This window comes from Macrobrachium rosenbergii, chromosome 5, assembly GCF_040412425.1.
Source record: "Macrobrachium rosenbergii isolate ZJJX-2024 chromosome 5, ASM4041242v1, whole genome shotgun sequence".
NCBI classification, from domain to species: Eukaryota; Metazoa; Arthropoda; class Malacostraca; order Decapoda; family Palaemonidae; genus Macrobrachium; species Macrobrachium rosenbergii.
In genome coordinates this window covers 64,497,993-64,514,808 of record NC_089745.1, presented here as the reverse complement: position 1 = coordinate 64,514,808, position 16,816 = coordinate 64,497,993, and the positions used below count along the sequence as shown (strand labels likewise).

At 36.3% G+C, this 16,816-nt stretch overlaps 1 protein-coding gene across 5 annotated transcripts in view; it reads left to right on the top strand.

Moving 5' to 3' along the window:
- The first annotated feature begins 4,703 nt into the window (after positions 1-4,703).
- LOC136838857 (N-fatty-acyl-amino acid synthase/hydrolase PM20D1-like) overlaps positions 4,704-16,816 on the top strand; it is a 45,005-nt gene continuing 32,892 nt past the window's right edge. For 3 of the 5 annotated variants that reach the window (XM_067104512.1, XM_067104516.1, XM_067104515.1), the window contains exons 1-2: positions 11,951-12,104; positions 14,296-14,438. In XM_067104512.1, the coding sequence (XP_066960613.1) occupies positions 14,328-14,438 (111 nt within the window). In that variant the 5' untranslated portion in view covers positions 11,951-12,104; positions 14,296-14,327. Of the gene's footprint in view, positions 5,062-11,950; positions 12,105-12,253; positions 12,770-14,295; positions 14,439-16,816 lie in introns of those variants that run through there. The other 2 variants (XM_067104513.1, XM_067104514.1) reach the window with 2 other exon arrangements.

The following is a 16,816-nucleotide window of genomic DNA, read 5'->3' as shown; positions in this document are numbered from 1 at the left end:
TCACCAATACAGTCTTGGAGATTAATAAACAATTAACATGTCTGATCTTCCTTTTATGATAATGATCATGATAGTGTAATAAGAGAATAGTTGCACACCGCCTAATGCAGATCTCCAAAGAATAAAATTTCCAAATCATTTGCTTTAATCATTTCTGAAAAGGAAATGTAAATATTTACTATTTCTTGTGCGGGCAACATCGTCTGGTATATCAACTGAGTCAAGGTCAACCAGCTTTGGAGGCCCAGCTTCAATAGCAACTGTTTCCCACCCCATGCATTATAACCACGGACATCCATCCAGCCCAAGCAGATCTGGAAAATCATTCCCGTGGGTGATCTCTCTCAATTTTTTTTCAATTTCTTGATCCTTAAAATATAAATGAAATAATCTATGTTTTTTACATATACATAGATAACATACAAAACACCTTCTTTCCAGTCATAAAAATGTTCTGTCAAATAGCAACTAAACTTCACAAAACTAAATTAATCTTCTGTCTACCCGCCAGAACCACTGCTTAGTACAGTATAAGACGAACGCAGTCTGAGAAAACCAAGCATCAGTGTGTGCTGCACATTCTTTCTCCATAATACCATAACTGTACTGTACAAGCAGCCATGACGCAAAATTACAGGTGTGAACGGAAATGGAAATAACAGGTATTCTCAACTGCCACTCAGTTACTGCACCTACGTGTAGCAGCGCTCAGTCCCATAAGCAATTAACTATTTTGTGCTTTAGTCATTTGTAAACGAAGCCAAGTGTTAGTACACATCAATGAAAAATGGAAGTAATGTCTTAACTGGAACGAAATGACAAATATTTACCAAAACTCTACCTCATTAACTAATGACAAATACATATAAAAGGAGGACTGAAACGCAAGGTTCCTGAAACGTGCAAAAGACCTTACTCTTTCAAAGTTACAAAATTAAAGTAACCCAGTATAAAACTGTGTCCTTCCATGAAAATACAAAGATAATTAAGACTGAAGCAAGCCACCTTTTAATACAGCATAACATTAACCAAAGTTCAAACAGTTTTCAAAACATGGCCCCCAAAAATTAATGCACACCTAGCCATCAACACACAAAAATAAAAAAATATATATAAGCTATATATATATATATATATATATATATATATAATTTAAATTTATCACATCATCACAAGTGAAAATAAGACTGGATGTAAGTCCTGACCGACTTCGACTTTATTCTAAGCCCGTCGTTACTGGCTTAGAAATAGTCTTAATAAGTCAGGACACACACCCAGTCTTACTTTTTTCACCTGTGGTGATGTGTGGTAAACAAATCAAGTGTTAATGTGATTATAACCATCATATACATACATACATATATATATATATATATATATATATATATATATATATATATATATATATATATATATACATATTATGGTTTGCTGGAAGCGAGTAGACAAACACGTGTGCGTATGTGTACGTGTATATGTACACAAACACACACATATATATAATACATATGTATTAAAATGCATAGTCTTACAGGCATAAGTTTACAAACTCACACTTAGGTATAATTCGCGGTTAAAACACTTGTTTGGCAGGAGAGACCATAATGAGAAAAACTTATCTAGTGTCCTTTCTGAGAGAATTCTCAAGCTGGTTTCCTGCTGGTGCATTGCCGGCACCTGCAAGACAACCTGTCCTTCCTGTGCAGCTGGTACAGCGCTGAACTACGTAAGTCTCCAAACCAAAATCACCCACGCCCACCAAATGCCACCAGCAGTATTTTTCCAACTTTTTACTGTACAATGAAGGATTTAAAAGAGACTGCCTATACTAATATCCCTAGAAAATAATTAAATCATACATATTTGATTTAATTTGAGTACCTCAAAATTTTACATACATGCTGTATGCATCTCCACTAGTGGAAGTTTTGCACTTTAGTTTCGAACTAATGTAGTAATAAAAAAAAACACCGACGACCGAAGTAAGCACACTAGATTTGGCAACACCGTCCAACAGACGCTGTTCCTCGACCTCCCTCACCCTAGCGGCTGTTCCTTTCTGTCTTCCACCTCCCGGAGTGGAAAGCGCGGGAAACTGGGACGCCCCTTCGCGCCAACTGATTGCCTGTCGACCCTGCTAGAATTACCAACCGTTCCCAATAAAAACAAAAAATATATTTCTTTTGGGCTCAATCCATAATACAGTATTATACTTTACTAATATCAAAAAGTTTTAAAAAATTCAGCTGTAAATCCAGAAGTGGCATCACTAAAAACTAGTCATATACTCCTTAATACTCGGATGGCAGATATTCCTAAATAACTAACTCATTTATCATAAAGATCATATAGTACAATAAATTACACTAACATCACAACCCAACAAAGATTCACGAGTGGTTTGGGGCCATTGTGCAAATTTTCATCCTTAAATTTCAGGATGAAATCAGATTTATCTCGACTGGCAATCTATTTGTTACCTTGTTCAGTGTCCTTGAGGGCGACTACTACCTCCAGGCAAATTAATCTTCCTCTGAATTTATCATATTTGTGCTTACTTTCCTATCATACTGTGCTTGCTTTAAGTCACACATGTTCATCAAGAAAATAATATGATGTTTTACATTTAAAATTACTTCAGTTACTACCTAACAATAAAAATGCTACGTCTTAACACGAAAAATCGCGTGTACTTTGCTATTATCCTCTGCTTACTTTCAAGTCACACAGGTTCACCATGAAATTAATATTTTAAATTTAAAACGACTTCAATACCTAACAATAAGCTGCGTCTTAAAGCTAAAAATCGCAGCATAACTATGCTGAAACATAAACTGAGGGCGAGATGACTCCCACTGGCTGTTGTTATTCCACAAGTACTGAAAAAAAAGGCCCAGTCGAAAATTCCCGACCCAAAGTTAACCTCGTCACTCATAAAATGCATGATGTAGTTTGACTGGTTGAGCAAAACTTGGCACTGAAATTTTCATTCACGCCCAGAACTGGATTGATATGAATTTCACTAGCACCGTTAAAATATAACGAAAGGGGGCTTAATTAAAACAAATGAAACTGTCCGTAATTAGTCATATCTGTATCCTCAATAATAATGATTCCCTATAGCACTCAATTGGATGTTCAGTAAAAAAAAAAAAAGGGAGAGGTACGGTATCTAATTCTAACGAACTACGAACAATAAATACATATATATATATATATATATATATATATATATATATATATATATATATATATATATATATATATATATATACTCCTAAAATAGGGATAAGGCCGGATGTACTACACTTTATATTTCCAGATTCTTGGGAGGAATCGCTGGCCCCATGGTACAGTCCAAAGATGGTCAGTACGACTTACTTTCTAAGACTTCCGGTATTAATTTTTGGTCACCCACACCGATAGTGACCAAAACAACTGCTGCTCAATTAACCTGATTGAGCGACCAGTGGTGTACTTCGATGCATAATGGATTAGTGGATAGCCGGTAACCTCATCTAAGAAAGAGGCTTGCAACCTCATCACTGAGAAAACCCCCAAGTTAAATAGCAAGAATACCTTCTTTGGGAAGTCATGAATGTGAATATATATATATATATATATATATATATATATATATATATATATATATATATATATATATATATATATATATTTATCACATTCATGATACTGGTTTTAATACTGGGATGATTTAGAAAAAGGACCAAATGTGGAAATGATATAAGCCTCAATGAGGCAGTGGACTTGATAATTAGTTCCAATCCAAATTTTCATTACAATGGAATGAACAAGTTTCGAAGCTCAAAACGTGTATACGCTTTGATAACTTTATATTTTCGAGATGAAGAACACCAATCTCTTAGCTTCGGCTAAAATGTAAATCAAACGCTTACACACGCACGCACAAAAAGAAAAAAAAAATGTTTCGCAACAAATCTGGCTTACTTGGCAAACCCAGCACAAACAAATATCTTAACACTGCCTGCGAGTAGCTTTTTTTTAACTACATAAAAAATGAAACTTGTTCTTTCAAAGGAAACCTCTAAACCAAATTTTATTTCCTTTACACCTCTATGAGTAAAACATTCAAGTTGACATTTCAAACCAACTTGGGTATACATTTTACCGAGCCATCAAATTATTCATCCAAGATTCCTTTAAAACAAACCGACATTTACCGCTACTGAAACAAAATCTATTTCTCCCTGGCAACTGCTAGGTTATATTGCCCTTAAAACACCATGATATCTAAATTTGAGTGTAATTTAACTTGGGACCGAATGCGAAAAGGAACTTAAAAAATCCTTTCACTAGAAATCCGTGAGTGCAATCGACCAAGAAAGGTTGGTATGCCTGTGTGGCCTCGAAGCTGACAAAGGGCTGTTCCATTCACCTCCCCAACATGAGAAAAATAGATGCGGCTCTTCCATTGGCCGCACAGCCTCCCTGTATATCAGCGACAGAGGCTGTTCCCTTGACAACCCTTCCGCCCCTCTCCCAACAAATAATTTCGTAATTTTATTCATTATATTACACTAACAACCCCCCGAAACTGATCTAACCTAATGGCTAACTCTATAGATTACTATCCTAATACATAAACTTTAATTCTACTGCTTAAGAGAGTCCAAATAATGAATATTTACACATCCAAAATCCCCGGATGTACAACATAAACAGAAGAACGTCAAAGATTGGACGCCATGTTAGTGTCCCGGGATCAGCCCATGAAAATCTCAAATACTTGACTAAAAATAGATCGCACTCGAATGGCAGCTTGTCGTGAAGGAAGAGAATTAAAATCCTTATAACATGCAATCAAATCTGGTCAGGTAAACCAGTGTGCTTTTGAATACTACCCTTTTGAAGTGCACTTCAACGTCAATCTATAGGGGGCGGCCATCTTGAAAACTTTCAAAACAAACAATCGCCAATCAACATTTCACGAAATACTGGAGCTTCCAAAAGTCGAATGAACACCAAAATCAACAGAGTTTACCTTCAACACACCACTATACGATATATAAGCATTTAAAGGTTAGTAACTATGGCTTTACATGAGAACTTAGGCAACATAACTTGAAGGTTATCATCTACACTTACCTGTGTTGTACACATGCAATTCGTCCACAATTCCTTCGTTTCCACCACCAAATACCACCATTAAGTCCTTGATGGCAACGGCACGGTGCCCATGTCGTGGTCGGGGTTGTGGGCCCGTGGTATTAGTGACCCTTTTCCACTTAAGCATGGGTGCAGCCACAGCCATTCTCAACTTGACGCATCTTCGAAATGTTTTCTGCTAAAAAGAGTTCTTCAGCGCCAGGGTTGCATGATGGGAGAAACAAGCGACGCGAGAGATGCGCAACGCAAGCAGACGACATTACACCATTCGATATATTTCATCCAAGTAATTTCCATTCTGTTTTCTATTTATGTTGAATCATAGCTATCGTTAAAGCAATTTCCACGAAAAAATACGCCATCTTCAGTGTTTCGCGCGTTATGATGGTTTTGTTTTACTTTTTAATTTTGTTCCTCGCTCAGATTATACATCCATTGACAGTTCGTATGAGGCTTCATCATTTAGTTGCCGGTTCATTGGTGTGTACGGGCTGATCGATATATATATATATATATATATATATATATATATATATATATATATATATATATATATATATATATATATATATATATATATGTTACATTTTCTAAACGTAGCATGAGAAATTAGTAGTAGGGATGCTGGACTGCTAGATGCTATCTGGGGAAAAAAATGATAACCGTAATTCTGTTTATTTAAAAAATTTCTTCATTTTGATAGGAGGATACAACAGGTTTGCGTGACAAGAACTTTTGCGTTTGATACCGCAATTGATTTAAACCATCGTTGGTCTGGTGTGTAATGTAAACCCTTAAATCCGGAGTGAAACCTACGTCATCCAAGTTTTGACTTAGTAATATAAGTTTCAGGGACTGTGGATTTTACTTATGCTAAGAAAAAATTTGGAAACCCATAATCCTTTCTCTCGGGCCTTAACGTTCTTGAGCAGCTATGTCTTTCTCAAAGATAAACAGTCAAAGTTCGGTTTCTTGGCAAAATGGCGATAGCCCTATTGGAAAGAGGTTTATGTTATTTCATTGTTATTATATAAACTTTCATCGAATTCCATACTTGAATCTTATTGCCCTGTTGCCCACAGGGTTATGAAACATACTTTAGCGTACTCACAGCCTAAAAATTAGAATTGCACTACTACACGGTATAGACAATAACACATGTTCAAAAAAGGGTTTATTATTTATAATATATGTAAAATGAGTAGTCGTTTCACATAAAACAATCGATGCAGTATTTTGATACTTTGGAACTAGATTGTTAAACCTACATTCTTAGATCAGTACTTTTGGTTACCAAAGAAAACGGTTGCGTATCTTTAAAAGAAACTGACAAAGTAAAGGGAAACTAAATCATATTCAATACTTCCTTTGATTGCAACTTCTTTGTTTTCTATGAATATCCAAATAATACATCTCAGTTAAAATATTTACAAAATTTCGTTGCTTTATCATGTTTTAAACTTTCAAATTAGATATTACCCTCACTACAGTGAAACGTGTAAGAGCAAGCCTTGAAATGTTTACAAGGGGTTGAAAGATATAATCACAACTGTATTGTCTGCAATATCCTGAGATGTATGTTACATTTTTAATTAAGTTATTTTGATATCACATTGGAATTACAATTTATGATTATAACCTAAAAACCCAAATTTCCATATGCATTGATTAATATGCATTATGTATCTGTAAAACGTCAAGAATAATTAACTGCTATCACAGAAAATCATATTACAGTATGTACTTTAACAGTGTGAAAGCAAACAGTTTATACAATTTACATAGTACCAGATTACATAATCAAATATATACATTCGTACATATTGTATAATATATATATATATATATATATATATATATATATATATATATATATATATATATATATATATATATATATTTATATATATATATGGTGTGTATGAATGGGAGTGGACTGGGGTTTTTCAGGTAATTTGAATCTATTCCTGGCTTGGATTCTAAAATAGGAAATGGTAGTTTTGCTCACTGATTTAAGGAAAAATGCTATTAAGAGAAAAAGTTATGGAATTGTAGGTTGGTATAGACTTTTAAGAGGAAATGTAAATGGAAAGTTTTATGAAAGTTTGAATAAGGTATTCATTATTATAATTCAGGAAGAGCAGATGGTGAGGATTGTTAGTACAAAGTAGGTGGAGGTGCAATGAATGTAGTATATCTGATCATTATTTGGTTAAAGAAATGCTTGAGATATACAGAAGTTTATGTTGGATAAGAAAGGATGAAATGTGGTTGTAAATGTGATTAAGACCAGTGAGCTAGATATAAGGAAAAAGAGTAAATAAGGGCAAAATGGATGAAAACAGCCAATGATTAAATATGTGGAAGTGGAATGGTATATGAAGGGCATGCATTCAGCATGGATGTTCTTTTAAGTGAGAGTGTAGGAAGAAGAGTAGATAAAAACAGTACCAAAAGTGTTTTGATGAGGAATGAAAGGTTTATTGAAGGAGGACAGATTATTTGAGAGGCAGTTGCAAGATAAAGTGAGATCATGTAGCGGAATACTGGAGGGTGGGTAAGATAGTGGAGAGGAAAGGACAGGGAGAAAAAGCGACATGTAATAGAGAAGTGGAAGAAAGTGAAGAGGAGCTTTAGGGAGACTTGGAAACAGTTCTGCAGGAAAGTAATTACAAAGAGAAAGGTTAATGAGAAACGGATTCCAGAGGACAAGAAGCAAAGGGAGAGATGCTGACGAGGCAAATGCAGCTTTGGGTCGATAAAGCCAAATAATGTGAATAATTGTTGAATGTGAACAACAGAAGAGAGTCAGAGTACAATCATGCAATAGTGGAAGGGGCTAGCTTAAGTTTGAGAACTTTTGTGTTGAAGAATGGAAAGACACCAGGAGCTGATATGATTACAGGTGAGTTGCTGCAGTCCAGCAGTGTAAGTGTGGTTGAATGAATGTTAAAGGTAAGAGTGACAGAGGAAAATGTTTGAATGCAGTGACGTAACACTACCTAACTCACCAAGGAAATGATATGGTAGTATTTTAAATTAGACAATAAGACAGGCGACAAAAAGATTGATAAGGTGAGAACTGTGTTGTGCAGATAACTGAGAGGTAGATAGATCAAGGTTTTATAATGAAACAATTTTGTGAAAAGGGAAAATCAGTACATGGCATGAATGGGCACAGAAAGAACCAGTAATAGAACTGAAATAGAAGCAATGTTGATGGTGATAAGGACGAGCTGTAAAATATAGAATATAAGTAAAATATAGAAGATAAGTTGTTACAGGTGATTTAAACTGTTTATAATGAAAGCAAAGCATGTGTTGCAATATGCAGACGGCAAAGTGACTGGTTTTATGTACAAATTGTGATAAGACGAGGGTATGTCATGTCTGCATGGCTGCTAAATATCTGTATGGATGGAAGGATGGAAGACTTCAGAAAAAAGACAGCAGATGGTGGAGCACAGTTGTATTACAAGAAAATGGGTCATGAAATGATGCGGAATAGCTGATGTTTATAGGTGTTACAGTACTAACTGGGGACAGTGAAGAGCAACTTCAGGAATCAGGGGAAAGAATTTCAAAGTGTTTGCAAGAAGAGAAAGTTGAGATTAGAATCGAACAAGAGTTAGCCTCCAAGGGTCCACTGAAGCTAGGACGATAGAGAAGTGAAAGTGTTAATACGGATAGTTGAAGAATGAAAGCTGTTCATTGAGAATATGAAGACGTAACAATGAAAGGCGAAGTAGGAAGTGTGTAAAAGACTAGAAATAAATTTGGGTATTTAAAGGAAGACAGGGTTGAAACGTATGAAATGATTGTTGAACCAACTCTCCCTTATTGTCTGGGTAGTATGTGGGGCATAAAAAGAATTGGAAGGTAGAAAATCTGGAGATGCATAGAAAGAAGAAGTAGGAAAAAAAGGGTTATCGCGGATCGGAGTGATTTGAGATTGTTCGGTCCTCTGGAGAAAATGAAGGGTGATAGGATGGTGAAAAGAACATATAATTCAAAAGTGTTAGGAAGAAGAAAGCGAGGAAGACTTAGAAAGTGATGGATAGAAAGCGTACAAGATATTTTCAAGTCAACGGCAACCTTGCTGCTTTCACTCCTGTAAGATGGAGGGAAAGAAAATAATAGATTTCTCGACGGACTAGTGGTGTGAAAATCACCAAATAGCTGAGGGCATGGGGCTTGCAGCCCTAAGCCCTGTATTGTTAAGGCATAAAAGGTATCATTTATATATATATATATATATATATATATATATATATATATATATATATATATATATATATATATGTATGTATATATATATATATATGTATATATACACGCGCGCACACACACACACATATAGATAGGTGACAGATATGTATATGTAAATATATATACCTGAAACACTTTCGGTATCATGGCAGTACTGAAGAACTGAGTCATCCGAGGGACTGCCATCGGAGTAACTTGCTTCGCTGACGATATTTACGGCAACATACCCACCCCTCTCCCCAGGGACCATCGCTCCCCTCCCGCCCCTCCAACACTCACACCAAGCAGCCCCACCCTCCCTGATCTGCAAATTAGACAAATCAATAAATCGTTCCAGTTTAGATGGATGTTGTCGCAATGGTCGGATTACGTCACTGAGTTGTGATAACGATGCTTTTTTTTTTTTACTTTTTTCCTTTCTCTCTTTCCTTCTTTCCCTCTCTCTTTCTCTCTTTCGTTTTTAAAGCCTGTGGTGAATCCAAAAAGTTTGGCTGCATTCGTCCTGAAAAATGAAAAGAAAGGCTTCGCACTCATTACCTGCCTCTATATTGGGCTGCAACCCCCTGTCGAAAGTAGTTTTGTTTGAGCGTTGTTGCGTTGTCAGGCGAATAACAAGTATAGTATCATCTATATTTTTATACTCAAACGCATAAACAAACAAACAAGCGCGCACACACATACATATATATATGTATATATATACAGACATATACGAGTATATGTATTATATATATATATATATATAAATATATATATAAATATATGTATATATTTATATATTATATATATATATATATATATATATATATATATATATAATAATTTTTTTATTTAAATTAAACAAAGTTTGGACATATTGTTAGATAGTGCGGAGTTTCAGTTCAGTATATATAATTTGTGACTATTCATCCCAGTCACCTTCAGCCTCAGGTTTCATTATCTCTGAAATTTGCCGAGTTTTCAGTTGAGTCACTTTTTTGCTCATCTAGCAGAGGGACTTTCAGTTTCCGTTAGGACTAATTCGGTTCTTGGTTTTCAGAAAATGTTTTATTTTATGTTTGGACCAATTTTCAACATTTGAAGAAAGATAATTCGGCACATGTCGATCCTGTTCGGGTATTAACTTCTTTACGTCAGTTTTTCCTTAACCTTCTTAAGGACAAGGTAGGACTACAAACAGGACAATCTTCCACCCTGAAAACAGTCTTGAGTACTGTCATTCGTGCTTAAGCAGTGTCAGGTGAATCGTCAAACTTCGTTCCCATTTGCTTCGTCAGTCGGCCAAAGAAATCTTGAGATATCCATCGAAGTCCTTGAATCATTACACCCAGTTTAAAAACAAGGAAAGCTAACGTTACACATTTCTGTTCGGTTGACAGGAGACAAGTCTGATCAAGCCTGAAGCAACAGTGTAAGAAAAACGAAAATTTCGGCCTACAAAAATCAACTGCAGTCAAGAGGTAAATTGAATGATATGTTGGTTTTTCTTAATTAAGTAACCGAGTCAATTTAGGAATATGTTCATTTTTCGGCTCCCTTCTCATAAAAGAAATAATAATAAATTAAGAAATAATTGCGAAACTTGGGATTCATACCCTGAGATCGACTTATGGAATGGAACATGGTGGCACTGGGCATTATGCCGCCAAACTCAGCACAAAATAGCTACTGTATTCAAAAGGCTTAAGTCGAACCCGCTAGTGCTCATGTGACGCTCCTTGGCGAACATGAGCGACTTAGATTTCACACCGTTGTCGACAAGGTATTGGCTGCTTGGTGCGAAGTTTGACGGGATGATGCCAACAGATGCCACAAAACTTCCTTGTGCAACAGTCAAATAACGCGCGATTTTGACATTAAAACAGACAGAAGACCGGTACTTCATTGCCTTTGCTTGTTTTGGAGGAAAAGTATTCTAAACCCAGTGGTACAGTGTTACTAGAAAATTCAACCTTTGGGTATCGATTCAAGATGACTAGCGTAAAATATGAAGGCTGAAATATTCGCATATAAAATTCTACAGAACCCAGGAAGAGCTTAAAGGTAGAATAAATAAATAAATAATTAAAATAGATAAAAGAACTTACAAGTTGTGTAAGTGCTAATAATTTATACGTGGAGTTTTATCTATATCGGCAACATAAAAAGCCGTGACATTCCGAGCAGAGAGAGAGAGAGAGAGAGAGAGAGAGAGAGAGAGAGAGAGAGAGAGAGAGGCCTGCATTCTGTACAGAAATAAGGATAGCACTGTAAGCAGTGAATGCAGAGGAGAAAATCCCTCATGAATCCAAACAGATGGTGGGAGACAATCTTCTCGGGAACAAGATAGCGAGTATAAATAACCCATTAAGATCACTATTATGGGAGCGATCACTTCTGCGCTGTCTTTGAGGAGCCACGATTTTACATAACTCACTTCAAATAATGAAGTTACAGCAAAATGAAGATTTAAATCGATACCGTCAAATTCATTTTTTCCGCTGTACGAAGGTCAGTGTTAGAGGACGCCGCGCGGAGTTTAGGCAGTAGTTCATTTAAACGGGGTTCGACCAGTCGGGATGGACTTTCGTCCAGTGTAGTTGGGGGAAAAATACAATATCCCCAGTAGCACCTCTGCCCACCACCACTCTCTCTCAGTACGCTGTCACAGGTGCTGTAAATAAGTGCTTCCCCAGGTACAGGTGCCGGTAAGTTCAATTTGATTTGCCTTATACCATCTCCGTTTTGTTGTCATTTATCTCACCCGCCGTCGCTTCTCGTTTGGTGGAAGGGCGTGACCGTTCCTTGAGTGGGGAGGCTCATAGAGCGCTCCGTAGGCTTTGAACAGACTGATGCTGCTGCCTGTGTGTGCGTGTGTGTGTATCGGCGGCGATTTGACCTTTTCGATTCCGTTACGTTCCCTATCGAATCGCCTTTTGTTAAAGCTCTATGTTTACTAGATTGTGTGGTTATCAGTTGGTTATCTCACCGTTGTTCTCAGTGTTATTTTTAGTTGCCTGATCGTGTGACTGAAGTTCGTGAACTGTTTTCACAATAAGGTTTTGCTTTATGGAAACGTAAACCGTGTTTAAATTTCTAACGCAACTGGAAGCAGGTCAAATGGTTATTTTAGACTGGACTCACTAGTCTTCAACAGGTCTTTTGATCACTTACCGGCCTATATTTACTGTGTTCTGGAGTGTCGAGTGTCGAATTATGTGCTTCCAATTTGGCTCTGCATTATTAGTGAAGTTGTTTTTGTCATTTACTGTTGTATTTGTATACGATATAGTACCATCAGGAGTTCTTGCCGGACAGACATTGAATGCACACGAACTTTACACCTCTTGATTTGTTTAATTTTGGTCAGCTGGTGAGTATGCGCATGCGCTTGAGCTTTACTTATTATTTAGAAATTGCTGCTCTGTGTGTTTAGTGAAATGACGCCCAATCAATTTTAGATTAGAACTTGAAACTGTACTTATGCGGGACGCTGTATAAACCAATTATCTGATAAGCGCAGAGATAAAAGGAAGTGACATAACCACTTTGGAGACGTTTGTGTAAGGAAAGAAAAAGATAATTTAATTTCGAAAAGTTTAAATATATATAATGGAGAAAAATACCCTATTTATTTCTTGTAATAAACATGTTGATTCTTTGCGTTACGCTTACCGTTGAGCTAAATCATGAGTGAAACTCCATCCAGACAGTCCACTCAGTACATGTTTCATGCTCCGTGTTTAGAAGTGGACATGTGTGGATGCTTGTATTTACTCGTATATACAGGCATACACGCTTATTCACGGAACTCAATGACTGATGGGCGACTGAGGTAAGAAGTGTTTGAATTAGGTGGCGTTATCAACAGAAGAGCCTTTTAAATTGACAAACGATGTGGAGTACAATGAGAGGAAAAGAAGACGGAAGGAAAAATGAAGAGCCTGTAGCGCACGGGGCAATTTATCAAAAGTCAAAAGGTTATGGGACAGACAGAGTAAAGAGACTCGTCCAATGATTCGTTTCATTCTTGGAAAATGCTCACATAAAAGCATTTAGTGCATGATCTATAAATGGCATCTTTTGTTACTGGGAATATGTAAGGGGTGCATTCTGCTCGTTTTTAAATCATACATTACTGATTACTCTAATTGAGCTCGGTTTTCCTTCTAATTTTAGTCTCTGAAATAAAAAGAATACATTAAGGAAAACAGTTTAACTGTGAATGTACTGTTTAGCCACAAATATCCTTGTTTGATTCTTCAGTGATCATCTTGCAAAATGGTACTGAGTAATATTCAGTTCCTCCACAACTCTCTCTCTCTCTCTCTCTCTCTCATTGTGTTATACAAACCTGTTAGTATGCAATGCGTAAAATCCATGTTGCTGAATAAAGTGACCATATTATTATTATTATTCCATCTACGAAAAAAAGGCTGACTGTTATTGTTATTGATTTAACCGTAATTACACTATGGATAAAAATGCATTATATATCAGTTGCTCTGAAAGAAAGCTTTCGTCTAATTGATCTGCTAATGAAGAGGGCAGCTGATCAGGTTTGTGAAAACTTACGAGTGCAAGAGCTGATATGCATTCGAGTGTAAATGTCCAAATAAAATCTGCCGAAACTTTGGTATATTTCTCCATAAAGTTTTTTTATTATCCCAGACCACTTGGGGAAGAAAGGATACCAGTTTAGTCATCAAAGATGTTTCAGCATTTCAAAAATATTCTCAGTTTATTACTGTAGTTCTGTAGATAAAGATAATAAATGGATTTAGCTTAATGAGTGATTGTGATAATCAGACTTAGAAAAATTATTGCCGTTGTGATTAATTAGAATGTATTGAGATTTGTCAATCTTATTGTCTTGACGTTCATTATTATTATTATTAGGTGAGGACGAGGCCTGCAGTTTCCTACCAACAATGGGGATCTCCCGCCACGTGTGCCGTGCTGTCACTCTGATCATCTGTCTTCCGCTGGTCGTCATCAGCTCGCTTCTCGCAGTTGCAGCCATTCGTGCTCTCCTCATTGAGGTCAGTGACATACTCTGAAAACTTCCTTACCCTTGAAAGCGCTCACTTATGAAATAAAGTCCCAAGTCCTGTTTTAGAAACCTGGAATATGTTTGTCATGAGGCAGTGATGAATATAGCAAGTGGTGCCTTGCAGGGGGAAGAAGGGCTTACGAACGAAATGAAAATGAAATGTGCTTTACTGAAGGCCAGTCATTTTTATATTCTGTCAAGAGGCAATGGGGATGACGGCAGGTGATAAGATGGCGACAAAATTCATGAAAATGATTTAATCAGTGCAGGTTTAAAACGTACATACTGTCATCCTCGCTGTGCTGTTGGAAAGAATTTTCCACAGTTTCTTGGTATTTTTTGCGATATAATCACCTATTGATTTTAGTTGGTGTCTGTTATGTTGTCATCATATTGGTTTCGCTTTTTTTCGTATTACAGTCTGACGCTTGGTGTTATGAAATCCTGACAGTTACAGAATTTCTCATTTGTATGCTAAAAAATTTTGGAAACAAGAATCAAAAACTGCTTGATGGGATTTAATTCTGGGAACCAGACTGAAACTGGTATGTATGGATATACATACATACATCCATTCATACATGCGTGGATATATATGTATATATACAGTATATTTACATTGTGTGTATGTGTGTATAATTGCGAAACATCGCTAAGATAAAACTTTCCTTCAAAGTTTTGACTCGTGACCAACATTAAATTTTCAGCGAAAATCAAATTCATCTTTTAGTTATATAATTCAACAAAGGCAAATAATGACATGCTTAATCGATTGTAGAATTCAAAATTCGGTCCATGTTGCAAATGACACCGGGGAAGTAGGTCATTGTAAACGTACATTATTCGTCTGACTTATTCTAAGTTCAGTGTAGAGTACTTGAGTATCCTTGGTCCCTGGGGACGCTTATGGTGTAACTAGTAGCAGCTTTCCAGCGATGAAGAGACAGTCTACATACAACGCTTACATTTTCAGATGCCTTTTGATATCATTTAACTTTAATACACAGCATGTTCATACAGATGTGTTTTTTACACACACACACATATGCATATATGTTCATACATACATACATATATATATATATATATATATATATATATATATATATATATATATATATATATGTGTGTGTGTGTGTGTGTGTGTGTGTGTGTGTATGTATGTATATACTGTATGTATGTATATATATAAAATATATATACTGTATATATTAACTTTATCACATACACAATTGTTCTGTGCATTAGTAGAATTACTAAAAGGACCTCATTCAAACTGGATAATGTGGACTGTTTGTCCAAGAAAGCTTGTAACTTTTTTTTTTTTAATAAAAAATTCCATTAGATACCATCCAGTTTGAATGAGATCCTTTTAGTAATACTATATATATATATATATATATATATATATATATATATATATATATATATATATATATATATATATATATATATATATACGAGGATGCTTGCGCCATACCCCTTTCCACCGTAGCTACAGCACACCACATTTAACTAACCACCAGGTACACAAATCATTCCTTAGGTTGCCAGGAGAATTTTTTTTTCAGGAAACGGGTTAAAGCCAGTGTTTCTTCGTGTGACTGAGTTCTTTGTCTCTTGCTGTGTGAGATTGACAATTTTTAAAAAGAGAAATTTGAGCATTTTCTGTTTCAATCTACTCGGTAATCGCCCGTTATTTAGAACCAAGATACGTCGTCAAGGCCTACCCTTGTCCTCGTTCTAGAACGAGATAACAAAAAGACGATAAATCCGTCGCGTTGAAAGGTCAAGGTCTCGGAGACAAGACGAGCGACGAAGGGCCCAGGAGTTTTCGTGACCCACCGACTGGAAATGTGTCTCATTAATTGGTGTAATTTCTACTGTGTGCTTTTACGGATTGCCTGATTGATTGTTGCATTGTTTTAGGTAAATTACATTACGATATAATCGTCACGGAAATGGAATTTTGTAATTGAATTGAAAATTTACTTCGCCCTGTCTCCCTACTTGTCTATCTGTTTACCGCCCTCTCTCTCTCTCTCTCTCTCTCTCTCTCTCTCTCTCTCTCTCTCTCTCTCTCTCTCTCTCGTGGCAGACAAAGCAGGAAAGCAGGGGAAGGGTTCGCTTGAGGAACTAAAGGACGAAGAAAAAATCATAATAAAAGGAGGGGAAAGAAGAAAAGATGCAAGGGGAGAAAGTGAGGAATGAGGGTAGGAAGTAGGGTGAGAAAGGGAAAAGGTAATGAATGGAGAAAGTGAAAAAGGGAGAGGGCGAGGGATAGAACAGAAGGGCACAGGCAAGTGGAATAAGGGGAGAACGATAACTAGAAAAAGAGGAAAGATAAACGAACGAGAGAGAGAGAGA